Genomic DNA, 19,398 nt, shown 5'->3' on the forward strand with positions numbered 1-19,398 from the left:
GCCCCAGGGCTACCTGGACAGTCTATGAGAGATTGTAGATGTTGGGGTGCAGGAAATAATTGGAGGACACAGGGTTTGCAGTCTCTTTACCTTTTAATTGCCAGTGCAGTCCGTGGCACAGGTTATAGGTGATCTTTGAGTTCCAGGCAGCCTGGAAGTAGTTCGGAATCCCCCTAGCCAGGTGGGGTTGGAAGTCTTCCTTTCTGCGCTGAATTCTGGGTTCTTGATGCATTAGCTTTCCTCAAGTCCCTCTCTCAATCTGTCCCTCAGATGGAACACTATCCTCATGTCAGGCAGCTCGAGTCTTTTTACAGGTGTCCCTCCCTCGTGGTGACTTCGGGCTCTAATCTGCTGCTGTGCCTTTGGGTGTCAGTGGTGTCCAGGAGACCTGCAATCTCCTGCCCTCCGGTTTCTGCTGTGGGGCTTACAGTTCCCACACAACCTCAGACTCTGGTGTCTGGTTTCTTGCCCTCAAACCTGGGGTGAGCCCAGTCGCAGCTCCACTCCAGTTTCTCTCTCCTCCTGTGCTTCCTCTCCCTACACTGTCTCACACAGACTGCCCCTAACTCCTCCTTCAGACCTGAACTTAAAGGGAAGCTACCCTGTAACCGGGTTTAGAGCTCCCCCTTCTGGCCTGGAGTCAGGAAAGTGATATATGCTAGTGTTACCTGTTAAGGGGATCCCTTCTTGCTATCAGGCATGGCATCACCCTTCCCGAGATGCAGGCCATACCACTGTAGCACCCGGACCCCTGGGGTGACAAAAACATTCTATTTTTGAAAGCATTCTTACTGTGCAGCATCTTTCCCCACCTGCCTTAAACTTTTGTACATTACTTATTGAGATAACATAGGAGTGAGTGCTGGCTGTCAGATTTGCCACAAACATGATTCTATTTACAGATATTTTCCTGGAATTACGGTAGATTTTATGAAACGTATATTACTTTAGATATTAACATATGAAATCAGTGGGTACCTGTTCCGTGGTACCCCTAAATTGTTTCTGAGATAATTCAACCTTTTGAAATTGATAACAACAGGGTCAATGACTTTTTCCCCAAAATTTGAATTAAAAAAAAGGTCCAAAAAAGATCCCTCTTGGTCTGTTATGAACAGTCAGACAATTTTGTGCAGAACACTGACACAAACTGTCAGGGTCGCTGTCAGAGGTAACATCCTGCATTGACTGAGATGAGTGATGAGCTATATATTCCATATTCTCCCCACCAATATGTTTGCCAGAGGCAAAGGAGACTGTTATGACCCCAATGGCGAGGGTCTCAGAGAAACAAGTAAGTCTGCGACGTACAAAAATCCAGCTCATAGGGCAGTGGTAACTGGGTTGACCATATATCTACTCCTAACGCCAACACTAGCAGTAGCCGGGGAACATGCCTACGTTGGTCGCTAGATGTCTCGCGCCAGCCGGAGGACTAACTACCCCTAGAAGAGGAAAACAAAGACCTCTCTTGCCTCCAGAGAATAGACCCCAAAAGTAGGATAGTAGCCCCCCACAAATAATAACGGTGAGGTAAGAGGAAATGACAAACACAGAGATGAACTAGATTTTAGCAAAGAGAGGCCCACTTTACTAATAGCAGAATGTAGTAAGATAACTTATATGGTCAACAAAAACCCTATCAAAATCCACGCTGGAGATTCAAGAACCCCCGAACCGTCTAACGGCCCGGGGGGAGAACACCAGCCACCCTAGAGCTTCCAGCAAGGTCAGGAAACAGATTATATACAAGCTGGACAAAAATGCAAACAAAAACAAATAGCAAAAAGCAAGAAAGCAGACTTAGCTTAATCAAGCAGGAACCAGGATCAGAAGACCAGAGCACTACAGATTAGCTTTGATATCAACGTTGCCAGGCAGTGAACTGAAGGTCCAGGGAGCTTATATAGCAACACCCCTGACCTAACGACCCAGGTGAGCATACAAGGGATGAATGACATACCCAGAGTAAAATCACTAGTAGCCACTAGAGGGAGCCAAAAGGTAAATTCACAACAGTACCCCCCCCCCCTTAGTGAGGGGTCACCGAACCCTCACCAAGACCACCAGGGCGATCAGGATGAGCGGCGTGAAAGGCATGAACTAAATCGGCCGCATGCACATCAGAGGCGACCACCCAGGAATTATCCTCCTGACCATAGCCCTTCCACTTGACCAGGTACTGAAGCCTCCGCCTGGAGAGACGAGAATCTAAGATCTTCTCCACCACGTACTCCAACTCGCCCTCAACCAACACCGGAGCAGGAGGCTCAGCAGAAGGAACCACAGGCACAACGTACCGCCGCAACAAGGACCTATGAAATACTTTGTGGATGGCAAACGACACCGGAAGATCCAGGCGAAAGGATACAGGATTAATGATTTCCAATATCTTGTAAGGACCAATGAAGCGAGGCTTAAATTTGGGAGAGGAGACCTTCATAGGAACAAATCGAGAAGACAGCCATACCAAATCCCCAACGCGAAGTCGGGGACCCACACCGCGGCGGCGGTTGGCAAAACGCTGAGCCTTCTCCTGTGACAACTTCAAGTTGTCCACCACATGCCCCCAGATCCGCTGCAACCTATCCACCACGGAATCCACCCCAGGACAGTCAGAAGGCTCCACATGTCCCGAGGAAAAACGAGGATGGAAACCAGAGTTGCAGAAAAATGGGGAAACCAAGGTGGCGGAACTAGCCCGATTATTAAGGGCAAATTCAGCCAATGGCAAGAAGGTCACCCAATCATCCTGATCAGAAGAGACAAAACACCTCAAATAAGCCTCCAGAGTCTGATTAGTTCGCTCCGTTTGTCCGTTAGTCTGGGGATGGAAAGCGGATGAAAACGACAACTCAATGCCCATCCTACCACAAAAGGATCGCCAGAACCTGGAAACAAACTGGGATCCTCTGTCCGACACAATATTCTCAGGAATGCCGTGCAAACGAACCACGTTCTGGAAGAACACAGGAACCAGATCAGAAGAGGGCAGCTTAGGCAAAGGAACCAAATGGACCATCTTGGAGAAACGATCACATATCACCCAGATGACAGACATGCCCTGAGACACCGGAAGATCAGAAATGAAATCCATAGAGATGTGTGTCCAAGGTCTCTTCGGGACAGGCAAGGGCAAGAGCAACCCGCTGGCACGAGAGCAGCAAGGCTTAGCTCGAGCACAAGTACCACAGGACTGTACAAATGACCGCACATCCCTTGACAAGGAAGGCCACCAAAAGGACCTGGCCACCAGATCTCTGGTGCCAAAAATTCCCGGGTGCCCTGCCAACACCGAGGAATGAACCTCGGAAATGACTCTGCTGGTCCATCTAGCAGGCACAAACAATCTGTCAGGTGGACAAGAGTCAGGCCTACCAGCCTGAAATCTCTGCAACACACGTCGCAGATCTGGAGAAATAGCAGACACGATAACTCCTTCCTTAAGAATACCCACAGGTTCAGCGACTCCAGGAGCATCAGGCACAAAGCTCCTAGACAGAGCGTCGGCCTTCACATTCTTAGACCCTGGTAAATACGAGACCACAAAGTCAAAACGGGAGAAAAACAATGACCAGCGGGCCTGTCTAGGATTCAGGCGTTTAGCAGACTCGAGGTACATCAGATTTTTGTGATCAGTCAAGACCACCACACGATGCTTAGCACCCTCGAGCCAATGACGCCACTCCTCAAATGCCCACTTCATGGCCAACAACTCCCGATTGCCCACATCATAATTTCGCTCTGCCGGCGAAAACTTCCTAGAGAAAAAGGCACAAGGTCTCATAGTAGAGCAACCAGGGCCTCTCTGTGACAAAACGGCCCCTGCCCCAATCTCCGAAGCATCCACCTCAACCTGAAAAGGAAGTGAGATGTCAGGCTGGCACAAAACAGGCGCCGAAGTAAACCGGCGTTTTAACTCCTGGAAAGCCTCCACGGCAGCAGGAGCCCAGTTAGCTACATCAGAGCCTTTCTTGGTCATATCCGTCAGCGGTTTAACAACGCTAGAGAAATTTGCGATAAAACGACGGTAGAAGTTAGCAAAACCCAAGAACTTCTGAAGACTCTTAACTGACGAGGGTTGAGTCCAATCATGAATAGCTCGGACCTTGACTGGATCCATCTCCACAGCAGAAGGGGAAAAAATGAACCCCAAAAAGGGAACCTTCTGTACACCAAAGAGACACTTTGAGCCTTTTACAAACAAAGAATTTTCACGCAGAATCTCAAAAACCATCCTGACCTGCTCCACATGCGAGTCCCAATCATCAGAAAAAAACAGAATATCATCCAGATAAACAATCAAAAATTTATCCAGATACTTCCGGAAAATGTCATGCATGAAGGACTGAAAAACTGAAGGTGCATTAGAGAGACCGAATGGCATCACCAAGTACTCAAAATGACCTTCGGGCGTATTGAATGCGGTTTTCCATTCATCGCCCTGCCTAATGCGCACAAGGTTGTACGCACCACGAAGGTCTATCTTGGTGAACCACTTGGCACCTTTAATCCGGGCAAACAAATCTGACAACAGCGGCAAAGGATACTGAAATTTAACAGTGATCTTATTTAAAAGCCGATAGTCAATACAAGGCCTCAAAGATCCGTCCTTTTTGGCCACAAAAAAGAATCCCGCACCAAGAGGGGAAGAAGAAGGACGGATATGCCCCTTCTCAAGAGACTCCTTGATATATGAACGCATCGCGGTATGTTCAGGTACCGACAGATTAAACAGTCTCCCCTTAGGAAACTTACTGCCAGGAATCAAATCTATTGCACAGTCACATTCCCTATGAGGAGGCAGTGCACTGGACTTAGACTCGCTGAAGACATCCTGATAATCAGACAAATACGCCGGAACTTCCGAAGGCGTAGAAGAAGCAATAGACAAGGGCAGGGAATCTCCATGAATTCCATGGCAACCCCAACTTGACACTGACATAGCCTTCCAGTCCAAGACTGGATTATGGGTCTGTAACCATGGCAAACCCAAAACAACCAAATCATGCATTTTATGCAGAACAAGAAAACGTATCACCTCCCGATGTTCGGGAGTCATGCACATGGTAACCTGTGTCCAAAACTGCGGTTTATTTTTTGCCAATGGCGTAGAATCAATACCCCTAAGAGGGATAGGATTTTCCAATGGCTCAAGAACAAATCCGCAGCGCTTGGCAAATGACAGATCCATAAGGCTCAGAGCAGCACCCGAGTCCACAAACGCCATGACAGGATACGATGACAGTGAGCAAATCAAAGTTACAGATAGAATAAATTTAGGTTGCAAATTACCAATGGCGACCGGACTAACAACCTTAGTAAGACGTTTAGAGCATGCTGAGATAACATGTGTAGAATCACCACAGTAGTAACACAAGCCATTCTGGCGTCTATGAATTTTCCGCTCATTTCTAGTCAGGATTCTATCACATTGCATTAAATCAGGTGTCTGTTCAGACAACACCATGAGGGAATTAGCGGTTTTGCGCTCCCGCAACCGCCGGTCGATTTGAATAGCCAGGGCCATAGAATCATTCAGACCTGTGGGAATGGGAAAACCCACCATCACATTCTTAATGGCTTCAGAAAGGCCATTTCTAAAATTAGCAGCCAATGCACACTCGTTCCACTGGGTCAGCACGGACCATTTCCGAAATTTTTGGCAATACACTTCAGCCTCGTCCTGGCCCTGAGACATAGCCAGCAAGGCCTTTTCTGCCTGAATCTCAAGATTGGGTTCCTCATAAAGCAAACCGAGCACCAGAAAAAACGCATCAATGTCAGCCAATGCCGGATCTCCTGGCGCCAGCGAGAAGGCCCAATCCTGAGGGTCGCCCCGTAAAAAAGAAATAACAATTTTTACTTGCTGAGCGGAGTCTCCAGATGAACAGGGTTTCAGGGACAAAAACAATTTACAATTATTCCTGAAATTTCTAAATTTAAATCGGTCTCCGGAAAACGGTTCAGGAATCGGTATCTTAGGTTCTGACATAGGACTTCTGATAACATAATCTTGTATGCCCTGCACACGAGCAGCAAGCTGGTCCACACTTGTAATCAAGGTCTGGACATTCATGTCTGCAGCAAACACAAGCCACTCAGAGGTAAAGGGGAAAAGAAAAAAAAATGAGAGAGAGAAAAAAAAACTCAGAACTTTCTTTCTTATAATCCCGCTTCTGCAATGCATTTAACATTTAATTCTGGCCTGGCAAACTGTTATGACCCCAATGGCGAGGGTCTCAGAGAAACAAGTAAGTCTGCGACGTACAAAAATCCAGCTCATAGGGCAGTGGTAACTGGGTTGACCATATATCTACTCCTAACGCCAACACTAGCAGTAGCCGGGGAACATGCCTACGTTGGTCGCTAGATGTCTCGCGCCAGCCGGAGGACTAACTACCCCTAGAAGAGGAAAACAAAGACCTCTCTTGCCTCCAGAGAATAGACCCCAAAAGTAGGATAGTAGCCCCCCACAAATAATAACGGTGAGGTAAGAGGAAATGACAAACACAGAGATGAACTAGATTTTAGCAAAGAGAGGCCCACTTTACTAATAGCAGAATGTAGTAAGATAACTTATATGGTCAACAAAAACCCTATCAAAATCCACGCTGGAGATTCAAGAACCCCCGAACCGTCTAACGGCCCGGGGGGAGAACACCAGCCACCCTAGAGCTTCCAGCAAGGTCAGGAAACAGATTATATACAAGCTGGACAAAAATGCAAACAAAAACAAATAGCAAAAAGCAAGAAAGCAGACTTAGCTTAATCAAGCAGGAACCAGGATCAGAAGACCAGAGCACTACAGATTAGCTCTGATATCAACGTTGCCAGGCATTGAACTGAAGGTCCAGGGAGCTTATATAGCAACACCCCTGACCTAACGACCCAGGTGAGCATACAAGGGATGAATGACATACCCAGAGTAAAATCACTAGTAGCCACTAGAGGGAGCCAAAAGGTAAATTCACAACAGGAGACCAGTTGTGATCTCTATAGCTTTATAGCCATGATTGCTAGTGCCAGTAGAAGTAGTGGTGCTAATGCTGCCGCTGTTCGCAGCTTCTTCACTCGTATTAGTGATATGGATTTTCTTTTCTTTTATATTGCACTTTTTCTTTTACCATATACTTTGTACAACACTATAAATAACCTTTGACAATCTTTTGAACCCTAAGGGTATGTTTCCACGGGCCGGATTACATCCGGATTAGCTGCGGATTGAACGCTGCGTACAGCCACAGAGTTCAACCCGCAGCGTCCAGATGTTACAGCATAGTGGAGAGGATTTTATGAAATTCCGTCTCCACTATGCGTGCGAACACGCATCCGGCGGCCCTGCGTTTACGGACATGCGGCGCCTGTTTTTAGAACGCAGCATATCTGTTTAGGTAAATGACCAGGTCCTATGTATAGGGTGCGGCGATTCCGGATGAAGAATCACCGCACGTACAGAAGGTGGCGGCGCTTTGGGCGGAACGGGTTTTCCGCTCCATCCAAAGCGCCGTCAATCCGGAATGTGGACACATACCCTAATTATGTAACCCATGCCGAAAAGAACATAGCATCAGGTGGCAGTATAGGTGCAGCATGTACAGTTGTCAAATTGGACTAGTAAAGACAGAAGTGTAAAAAAAAGAAATGCACAGTTAAATGTAAATTTGTTTTTAAATTGTCTTATGTCTATTTTTATTAATAAAATTCAACTCATCCTTCCCAAAAATGACATAAACAAGAAACGCTAGGTTGTAATTCATATAGAAAGAAAAACATGACAGAAGACCACAATATCTGTGAAGCGTGTACGGATGTAAAATGTGACTATTAAAACAGTTGTTTAAAAAAAAAAAAAAAAGTTTGTGGCACACATTTTGTGACATAGACAGTCATAGCTACATGTCTGGATTTTGGGGAATTTTCTTTAGTATTTATAAAAAGAAATTACTAATACTCCCCCATTTACAAAAAGAATTGCACAACATATGCAAAAACTCAGCATAGACCTTTGTGACGAGAAAGTTTCTCACTGGCACAGATTTTATCTCTCTTTTCTGTAAAAAATATTGTGTTGCCTTACTGCTGCTTTCTAGTGCAATACAAATAAGTAAAAGAAATGAGAGGCAGCAGTTCAGATCCCAAATACACCATATCACTGATTTGTTACACTGAATCTGGCACTACTGCTGGCATATTTCCTATCTCTCATTCCCTATATCACAATTCAACCCCTCAATGTATCTGAGATGCAGTTACTGATAGCTCAGCAGTCCAATCTTGTACAGGGGCATGCTGAAGCTGTCAATACTTTAATTGACAGCTCAGTCATCCAGTCTGGTGCAGGGGCGTGCTGAGCTGTCGGTGTGTTGATTGACAGCTCGGCTGTCCAATCTCAGACTGGAAGGTGTTGGCTGTCTTCAGGTGTTCATTGTCCAAGTTGCCAGGCTACTGAACTGGGCTGTTAGTCCCAGACCTCTGCCAGATGTACATTCCACTATTGTGTGTTTTGTCTCTTTGTGCCTCGTGTTCTGTTTGCTGACATTTCGTTGCCTGACCTTGGACCGCGTTCTGACCATCCATCTCTTTAACGCCTTCTGCATTGATCCGCTATCCTCCTGGTATTCTCACCTTGGACCATTACCTAACTACATGTTATGGACTGACCTGAGTTGAAGTAGTAATATTGCAACCACTAGGGGCAGTGTAGCGCCCCCACTGCCGCAGGGCCGAGGGGTACCCGGTACCGGGCCTCTGAGTCTCTGTTCTGGGGTTGTCACGGTGGCTAGACCCGGTCCGTGACCCTGCTGAGGGACGTACAATAAAGGTGTAGGTATGATGACGATGTTATGGTGCGGTGAAGTGCCGGTCGCAGTAAATAACGAGGACACCAGGTTGCAGTCTCTTTACCTCTTTACTGAAGGCTTCTAGATCCTCAGTCCGAAGTACGGTTAACCGGGCTGCGCAGGTCCGGCCGGTCCGATGGCACCTCCAGAGTTCCCTTTGCAGGTGGAAATCTGTGCCTACCTTCTAGCGCTTGTGTGTTGTGGTCCTCCCCTGCTGAGCACCCCGGGGTAGTCCCCACAACTGTTGTGTCTGTTTCTCGTGTTCCCTCACAACTCGATTCTGATGTTCTTCTTCTCGTCCCCCCAGATCTTATGGCAGGACGCACTCGTATGACGGGTAGGCTCGGAGCTCTTCCGGGACCCTAGAGTCGCCCCTCTCCGAAGGTTGCCCCCTATGTCTTCCTAGGTGATGTAGGTGAGACAGCCAGCCTATAGCTCACTGCCCTGCCGTTGGTTTGAAGTAATGCCTAGAGCTCTATACTTCCTCGGTGTTCCGGCCACCGGTTATTTGCGCCTCAATAGGATGTTGCCTCGGTCTTACAGCACGACTCCTACTGGTATTTCTCTGTTGCGTTGATCTCGTTTCTCACTCAGCACAATAAACCTCGCTTCTTATCCTTTCTTTGGAGTACCGCCGCAATATCGTGCAGGCACGGTCCCGTAACGTTCTCTCTGGCTGCCAGGCCTCTGTCAGGATCCCACCCCTGACAGGGACCCTACCGAATCTTCCCCTACAACACCCTCTGCCACAAGGTGTTGCCTGGTTCCAACCCAGTCAGCTTTCTGTCCTAACTTCCTGCCTAACCCCCAGTTTTACCAGACTGTGAGGAGTGGCCTAATACATAGAACCCTTAGCTCCCCCTGGAGGCCAGACTGTGAAGTGTATTGGTGTATGTGATACCTGGTCAGATGAACTCCTTCAGTGCCATCAGACGTACCATAGCCCCCCTTAGTGGCGGAGCAACAGTACTGCAACAACCAGGACTCTGGGGCGCTGCACTAGCACCGGCAGGTAGCATCGTCAGGATATAGCCAGAGGTTGCTACATGGAGCAGCAGTATAGTTGGGAGGATAAGCAGGTAATGTAGTCAGGATACAGCCAGCGGTTGGTACACGGAGCAGCAGTAGAATGTTGAGGATAAGCAGAAATCGTAGTCAGGATGTAGCCAGAAGTCGGTCCATGAAGCAGCAGTATAGTTGGGAGGATAAGCAGGTAATGTAGTTAGGATATCACCAGAGTTCGGTACACTGAACAGCAGTAGGATCTTGAGGACAAGCAGCAGGAGGGAAAAAGCTAGACTAAGGGCCGGAAGCTTAATAATCTCGCAAGGAAGGAAGTGCAGTGCCAGGTTTAAGTAGGGTGTTCAATCAGGAGATTCAGTCAATCAGGAACTCGGGATAGAGATAATCAAGAACAACAGGATAGTCAATCAGTAACCACACAGGTAATAGTATTTGGCTTAGCAAGGAACTGTCTTGTCCATTGAGCTGAATAGCTCAGAGGCAAGAGCTGCCGCCTGGTGCACAAGAGCTGCTGGGTTCCAATCCTGATACTACGCCTTTGTCTCTCCCTTCTGTTTATGACATACCCTCCTGGCTTTTGACCTCGGACTCCTTGACTATCCCGTCTCATGGCTTGTCCATGAAAAGTGACTCAGTGCCATACCCTATCAATTGACTAGCTGAATTATTTACAGACTATTTCAGTCTTCTACAATACATTACAGCCCTTGAAAAAGGCCATCACGCCGAAACGCGCGTCGGGGCGAAGTGCACGCCGCGGTGGGATTGCTCTCTGTGCCTCTCAGGTAAATCATATATCGTATTGTCTCCTTATGGTTTCTTAATGGTTTTTCATGATATGAGTACAGTTGCCTGTGAATAGCCAGCCCAGAGGTCTACATTGTATATGCACTTTGATTATAATTATTGTCATTTCTCTGGGGTTGTATTCCCACTGCCTAGCGTGCACTTCAGCGTTTCCAAGCATGTGTTGAACGACATCAGCCTTGTTTCTTCCTATGTCTCCTACCCTGTCAATTTTTTCTTAATAAAGCATTTCTTATGTTTATAATATATCTATGTGTTTTGGGGTTTCTTTGATCGTGTTTTGCTGCGGTTCCTTAGTTCATCAAGTTGCGATTACCCCATAATATCCAATGATATGGTCCACTATGCAATATAATACTTTTTATTCTATATAAAAATCTTCTGTGGGCATGTGTCTTGTGAAGGTGTTATGCAATACATTACAGGCTGGCATATTTGTCCAATGGTTTAGGGCTTTGTCTTCTTATTTATGTTGCTGAGTTGTGAGCTCTGATGTAAATTCATTATCATAAATCACCCTAGAATGACTGCTGTGTTCTCTGCCTTGGCTTTTATACAGGCTCCTAATTGGCTGCATTATATACCATGTGATGTGATAGCTGCAAAGCATTATTTGGAAACCCATGTGGCTGCATCAGGGGTCATGTGAACCTTCTATAGCTGATGTATCCTTTTGGCAAATCACCTGAATTGATTTGCAAATTGTTCAAATTCACCCAGACCTGTTACTTTCCTAAAATCCAACATGAATTTGATTCTCTTTGAATCTATTCATCATCTCTACTCTCTATGTTAACATATGAATGGCCACCTCTTCAGGGACCAGGGCCCCTAAAAAATGTGTTCAGGTCTCAGCAACCAGTGTATTTTACCTGTCATAAATGTCAATTTTGGGAACCTTTCTAAGACAATATCCTCCCAAAATGTAAAATTGTCCAAATTGATCATACAAATATTTTTATATCCATAAATCACAACTACTTCCCCTAACAGCCCCCTTATGCCACCTACCACCCTCCCATCCTCAGTTTAGCCTTCGTGAAAACTAATATAGCTGAACTTCCTGTTTGTTTTTCAAAATGGCCGCCATGAAAACACTGTTTCAAGGCTGTTTCTGTATTTTGGGTGTTCATGGTCTTTGAGTGATGTGAAATAAATAATAGACAGGCTCTGACCCTTATTGTTTTTAACTTTTATTACATATTAAATGAATACTAATCATTTGTCTTATTTTAAACGTAGTGGATTTGTGTACCATTTACTCTTCTAAATTCTGCATCTGAAAACATTGCTTACACAGCAGTGCATGAAGTGTACCAAGGGCCCTGGATTGGTAATATACAACCAAAGTACATTGCAAGATGGTTGGATGATTTGGCGTTTCTGGTAAGTTATTCTGTTACTGAGTAGAGGCTGGAATCGCATCACGAGGCTTTTATATATTATGTACAGTAATATATCTCTATGTACGGAATCCATTACTTTATACAGATAGTACTTTGTTCTACGGTAGCTGTGTACAGTAAATCTAGATCTAGTGGTCACTCCAAAATCACCAGTTATCCCTTATCAATGAGGTAGGAAATAACTATGACTGCGGCCGTCCGACCACTAGAGCACCCAAATAATTTGATAACAGGCCTCCCCATCTCGAATGAAATTCTATAATAGCTGTGTCTAGTAAATCTTTATCTAGTGAGCTCCTTCCAGTTGGCTCTCCACGCAACCAAAATTTTATAATTTAAAAAGGAGATTAAAAAAAGTATTCTCATTGGCATAATTTCAGTAGCTATAAAGGAAGACATATTTATTAATGTTTTCAGTTGTCACAGTATCTGCTCTTTGGAACTACGCACTGTGAAGGAGGCGCAGCTTCTGAGTGATCCCCTTCTCTTATGAGATGCTATGTCACAAATCGGGCTACTAATTTCTTATACAAGCTAGCCTCCTTATAACTGCTTATTCCATTAAGTCACAGATCAGGGGAAGAATGTGGCTTGATCATTGTTTGTTTTACAAACCAGCCCCCCTGACCATGCCTGACGTCCTTTGTGCTCTGCCTGTTAACTCACAGCTTCTTTGTGATGGGTCCAGTTTCCAGTTTTTATGCTCCTGGACATGCCCCAAAGAAGCTGTGCAGGTACAGGTTGTAGGCAAGTACTGGACAAGCCATGACATTGCATAATGTGTACTGTCATGTGTCAGGCAGGGAACGGAGGCAGAGAGCTGATCGACAATGTCGGAACACATTATAGGTAACATAGTCAATATCCCATGCTCATCAGCATTGATATCCCTCCCACCTTGCTCCATTTGTAGTTTCTTGCTTCATGCGTTCCTCCTCATGCTGGGAAGAGATGGTTGGGGTGGAAACTCTGGATCTTAGGGGTAAAGGGTAAACCAGGGTTGAAAATGCATTCTCTCTCCGTGAGCTTTTAAAGAAGATCACTGTAGGTCTCACAAGATCACACAGATCTGCTCTAAAACTGTCTGGGCTAATTGACAATTTTATTGGACACAACAAGTCTTTTTAAACCCAGTCTATAGTCATATTGGTCCTTATCTCCATTGTGGCTCACTTCAGATATCATGCATACTCTGGAACCAATTTTCTAGAAAGCTGGAGGACATAGAGGGGTCCTCTTACATGGAATCATCTCCCTTCTAATCATCCAGTTGATTCTCCTGTGAACATCTGGAGAATGACCTGGTTGGACAACGCTTTAAAAAATCTGGATAATGGATCAACTTGATGTCAGTCTCTGTTCTCTAGAACATAGAATAGAATATCTCTAGATTGTTAGTGCTTTTATTTCAGAGTCTGGGAGGCATTGCATGGCAGACTTACTTTCAGAGAGTCCTTGCTGCATCGTCTTCCAAGCAAGCGATGGTGACATCCTATCTCTCAGGAGTGCTCTGCGCCATCATGGGTATTCCATCTATTCTCATTGGGGCTGTGGCGGCCTCCACCGGTAAGTAGATGATGAATGTTATCAATAATAAAGACTTTGGCCAAATTCAGAAGCCAGTCTTCGTCCTCATATGTAAAACTGACCCAATGTCATCAGTTTGCTGGATACAATGAAGGTCTTAATTTGTGTTGCAGACCAATTCACTTGAACGGATTTGTATTTTTTTTTTTTGGAGGGGGAATTGAATTAAGACAGATATTCCTTTTTTTGTGGAACGATGATGCGCAACAATAAAAATGCAGACAGGTAAAAAGGCTGATGTGCTCTAATGGACAAGTGCTCCATTGGTAAAAAAATAAGAATAGAACATGTTTAGCACAAATCAAATGTGTGAATGGGGCCTAATAGTACTATAATGAAGGTCTAACCAAGTATTAATACATCACGGCCATGGTACATCGCAAACTTCTCTGTATTAATAATTGGCCTTTTTGGAAAAACATTCAGTGTTTTAGGGCCATGTTAAGAAATGGGAAAAAAGCACATGGAAATCAGAGCTTGTTCAATCTTGCGCAGAAAAGCCGCAGATTTTTGTTTTCGCCCTTTGCACGGCGCATGGTAAAATATGCTGTGAATACTAAGCTTTCTACGTGGATACAATCTCTCAGGCTCTTAAATGCAGAACAGAAACAGAAGACACTTTAGGAAAAGTCTGCGTTTTTTTTTCTAAAGCATCTTTTAAAGCCTCATTTCGGACTTTTTTTGCATTGTCTTACGCCAACGGTATACTTTTTAAACTCGTATTTTTAAACTAGTAAGTGGCTTCCCAGTGGAAGCCAACTGAGCTGGCCAACATGGTGACTAAGGCTAGTTTCACACTAGCGTTTTGAGGAGCTGCGGAGGGCTGTAGACTTCCTCTGTGAAGTCCCGCCCTCGGCCGCACCTCCATCGCTAGCTCCGCCTACTTCTGCATGCGGCCTGCGTACCTATCTTTAACATTAGGTACGCAGGTCATGCCGCTGTATGCGGATGCTTCCGCATGCGTCGTTTTGACGATGTGGCGACCAGCGTAGAACGGAGCTTGTAGCAATTTTTTTTTCTCCGCATCGTCAAAACGACGCATGCGGAAGCATCCGCATACAGCCGCACGACCTGCGTACCTAATGTTAAAGATAGGTACACAGGCCGCATGCCGGTCGCATGCAGAAGTAGGCGGAGCTAGCGGCCGAGGGCAGGGCTTCACAGTGGAAGTCCGCAGCCCCACGCAGCTCCTCAAAACGCTAGTGTGAAACTAGCCTTAGTGGGTAGCAGCGCCTTGGTCCAGGTTCCAACTCCCACCAATGACAACATCTTCAAGGATGGCTCTCCGGTTTCCTCCCACAGTCTAAAAACACACTGTTAGGGAGTACAGATTGTGAGCCCCAATGGGGAAAGTGATGATAATATCTATAAAGCGTGGTGGAATTAATGGCGCGATATAAGAGAGTAAAATAAAAGAATGGACCGCTGCTCGTCTCTAGAGAAGTGAAGCTGTTCAAATAAGATCCAAAGACTAAAAATATGTAAAGCAAAGTCCTCTTTTCATTGCTGTGCATACATTTATCCTTTTTAACACTTAATGGGGTATACCCATCTCCCAATATGTAGTAGATGTAATAATAATATTAGCAAATGCCTCCAATTGAAAATGTAGTATAGTTTTTCTCATTCACTATATCTCGTTTCTTATGTGCAGGCAATATCCATGGTTAGCTAATTGCAAGTGTTCGTAACCATGGATACCTCAGCTATTGCAATGCCCTGTATATGGGGTAAGAGACATAGCGAATCAGAAGAACTATGCTGCATTTCTAATTGGAGGTATTTGCTAATATTATTATTACACCTACTACTTATTGGGTTTGGATCTTGGAGATGGGATTACAGCTTTAAGTGCTTTTTCAGCAGTCTGAAAAAGAAGTTGTGTGCACACACCCTTACGTTCCAAAGTTCCTGACTTCAAAATTGTGCTGGATATAATTACTCTAAAGTTATACATGAGGAAAAGCTTAGCTCACTCTCAAAAGTTTTATCCACCTGGTCTCCGCTAACTTGAAATGATAGATGTTTTCCAGTCGGCCATTTCTATAGGTTTCCTGTACTTCTCAGGCTCATGCAGCAGATACATAACATGGCTCAGGATATGGGTGAGTAATAACTCACTTCCATCCCTGGGCTCATCGAGTCATTTTCTGTATATAGTGACTGTGAGCGACCTGTAGTAGCAGGCGGACGTAGTGGCCAGCCGACAGATATCTGTATTCCTCAGTCAGTGGGGATCACCTAGGTAAGACTTCTTCTTGGGCGCCTCAGGGAGCACCTCTGTGCAGGAGAGCTCTCCATTGGCTTTTGTAATCGGTGGACATCTCAGAAGCCGGACCCTTCCTATCAGGATGGCATGGTGATATGGAATAACATTTTAAGATGAAAATACCATTTTAAATATGAAGGATACAATTGTACAACTGCAGATTCCATGTTATGATGCCGCCATCTGCCACTTGCTGTATTTCTTTCAGATTGGAACCAGACTAGCTACGGCTTGCCAACGCCATATGAGCGAAATGAGGCAAATATGATTCTTCCACTGGTTCTCCAGTACCTATGTCCAACCTATGTGTCAGTTGCCGGGCTGGGAGCCATCGCTGCTGCTGTTATGTCCTCTGCGGACTCTTCACTTCTGTCAGCCAGCTCTATGTTTGCCTACAATATCTACAAGAAGATGCTACGGAAAACAGTAAGTTGTCAGATAATTGTCAGATAGCCCTAAAATGAGGATCTCTTGTACTGGAACACAAACTCTGTATTATCTGCCAGTCTATGAGGACGTCTGTCAGATATGGAGCAGAGGCAGGGAAGGTGACTAACATGGGGCCCATGATATGAGGAGGTTGGCACTAAATTGCTATCCATCTTGCTGTGATATCATAGTATCTACTGAAAGAGTTATGTAGAACCCAGTAGGGGTTTACTCCAACTTTCAACTTGTCCTACTATTTAACAAGATTGTGATTGTTTCCTCTGTTATCGATAAAAACATATGGCATAATTTCCAATAATTATCATGCACTGGTGTATATGCTAAGGTTACATACATCCGGAACGATCCAGAAAAAATGGGAGACCTTCCAGACTTCCAGAGGAGTTGAGTCTCATGCGTCTCATAAGCATACCTCCCAACTCTGAAGGGCAGCAAAGTGGAACACCTTGAGGCCAAGTCAGGGTGCATGATGCCCCTAAGACTCCCTCCACTTATTATAATGCTCCCCATACACAGTATCATGCCTCTCCGTGCCACCGGCTCACCCCCCAGTATGGTGCCCCTTCACTCCAACGGCAGGTATAAAAAGCAATACTCACTTTGTACTGTTCTGACAATCAGCGAAGCAGATCTATAAAGTGAAACATCTCCCAGGACAGCGAGACAACTCTCCAAACCTTGAATTGTCCCACTGGATCTGGGACAGTTAGGAGACATGTTCAAGAGCACCACCTAACATCCCTCAAAGCTGCTCTATTCCAAGATTTTCTTTGTCCTGGGGGTAGCCCTACTACCCTGAGACAGGGATTGGGTATGGATCAGGTGTTGACCTGTACCAATGGTGTTTTATTTCCTCATCCACGCCATTTAAGTCACTTCTCCAACACCCTGCTTCAGTCTAATACAGGTTCTCATCACCTAATAGTTAATATGATTGATCTAACCCTCTTTCTAAAAACCAACAAAAGCTGCTAATTTAATGGCTCTCAGGGCATGGTCACCTTAAATACCGTGATGGACATTATTCCTGTTATATTTGAATGAAATCTAAGGATTTTTTTCTCTAATTTGCAGGCCTCTGAACGAGAAGTCTTATGGGTCATGCGTCTCTCGATGATCTTGCTGGGCTCTGCAGGCATGGGATTGGCCTTCCTCTCCAACTCTGTGTATGACCTTTGGTTCCTGAGCGGGGAGCTTGTATATGCTCTGCTGTTCCCACAGCTTTGCTGCGCCCTCTTCATCCCCAGCACCAACGTCTACGGTTCAGCAGCCGGATTTTTCTTAGGTTTTCTATTACGACTCCTCGGAGGAGAAAATTCACTAAAAATTCCTCCGGTGCTCCACTACCCGGGATGCATCCTGGTTGATGATACCTATGTGCAGTTATTTCCCTTTAAGACATTTACCATGTTGGTCAGTCTGATCACCATCATCGTCACTTCATATCTGGCGCAGGTTTTATTCATGAAGAAGATTTTGCCCGTTCAGTGGGATGTGTGCCAAGTATTTCGGAAGAATCCATCTCCCCTCAGTGAACATGAACTAGAGGAACGGGTGGGCCTGCAGACCACATAGAGTTGAGAGAACTTTTCCAGAGAACAATTATCCATATATTTTTCCAAAAATAATTGTATGCAATATTAATACTACAATGTAAATAAGAGCAGAGTGATAATCTGTTATATAGGCTGCGTGGATGTAAAAGGCTAATAATCAAATCTGCTTTGCCTATATTCATTATGCTAGATGCAGTGACTACGTCATATGAATGACACTTTCTACCTAAAATTGAAATATGAGGATCCAGACATGATGGTCGTAAACAGCAAATCTCCAAGCCTACAAGGCTCAATGTATGTACAACGCCAACTTTTGAGAAGGCATATCTTTGATATTCCAAAACGGAAGAAGAAATTTTTTTTTTTGCTTATACCACACCCATTTATATAGGACACTCTGCACCTAAGGAAGAGCGCATATTTCAGCACACCACAAAAATGAATGCAGAACACACACCTTACCCCAAACATAATATAGACCAAACACCATATCCCTTAAAGGGAATCTGTCACCCCATTTTTGTGATATGAGGTAAAAATATCCATCAATTCAGCGTCAGTTCTGCATTACAGCAGTACTTTTGATACCCCCTGACTCCCCACCTTTCATGAGTAAATACCTTTTTTTATCTCTCCTGCGTTGTATGTAAATATCCTCAGCCCGGTCTGATGGGCGTGGCTTATTCTCCTTCTCTCCCCCCACTCCTTGGCTTGCTGTACGTAATGAGATCTGTGAATAGCACAGATCCCGTAGAGTTACCGCGCGTGCGCATTGAAATGGCCTCTTGCGCGTGCGCAGTATGCTTTGCCCAACTGTGGGCAAAGTATAAAAATCAGTATTGCGCATGTGCCTGCATTTTTTATTGCGTTCTATACCCCCTTGCATGGCAAAACTTCAGGGGCATAGAACGTAATGAAAAATGCCAGCGCCTGCGCAATACTGATTTTTATGCTTTGCCCACAGTTGGGCGAAGTATACTGCGCACGCGTGAGAGGTCATTTCAATGCGCACGCGCGGCAACTGTACGGGATCTCAGGAATGAGGAGAAATAAATGCGTAGAGCAAGACAGGAGGTATGGAGAGAAGGAGAATAAGCCACACCCATCGGATCGGACAGAGAAGATTTACATGCTACGCAGGAGAGATAAAAAAAGGTATTTATTCATCAAAGGTGGGGAGTCAGGGGTTATCAAAAGTACTGCTGTAATGCAGAACTGACCCTGAATTGATGGATATTTTTACCTCCTATCACAAAAATGGGGTGACAGATTCCCTTTAAATACACACATAGAACCCAGGCAAGACCTCCCTACCTTTATACTGATACATCCTAAAAATGCTGTCACATGAATGAGTGTACCAGCCATAGTGTTATCATGAAAAGTGCAGCCATAATGCCCTTATGAGTAGTTCCAGCTGCAGAACCACATAACAAGGGAGGACATAATATCGG

At 45.1% G+C, this 19,398-nt stretch overlaps 1 protein-coding gene across 1 annotated transcript in view; it reads left to right on the plus strand.

Moving 5' to 3' along the window:
• The window catches only part of LOC143817219 (high-affinity choline transporter 1-like), a 39,400-nt gene extending 21,297 nt beyond the window's left edge, over nucleotides 1-18,103 (plus strand). The window contains exons 5-8 of the mRNA XM_077298433.1: nucleotides 11,916-12,059; nucleotides 13,492-13,645; nucleotides 16,144-16,361; nucleotides 17,460-18,103. Of these exons, the coding sequence (XP_077154548.1) occupies nucleotides 11,916-12,059; nucleotides 13,492-13,645; nucleotides 16,144-16,361; nucleotides 17,460-17,960 (1,017 nt within the window). The 3' untranslated portion in view covers nucleotides 17,961-18,103. The remainder of the gene's footprint in view (nucleotides 1-11,915; nucleotides 12,060-13,491; nucleotides 13,646-16,143; nucleotides 16,362-17,459) is intronic.
• Nucleotides 18,104-19,398: the final 1,295 nt, after the last annotated feature.

The sequence above is a fragment of the Ranitomeya variabilis genome, chromosome 3 (genome assembly GCF_051348905.1).
Source record: "Ranitomeya variabilis isolate aRanVar5 chromosome 3, aRanVar5.hap1, whole genome shotgun sequence".
NCBI classification, from domain to species: Eukaryota; Metazoa; Chordata; class Amphibia; order Anura; family Dendrobatidae; genus Ranitomeya; species Ranitomeya variabilis.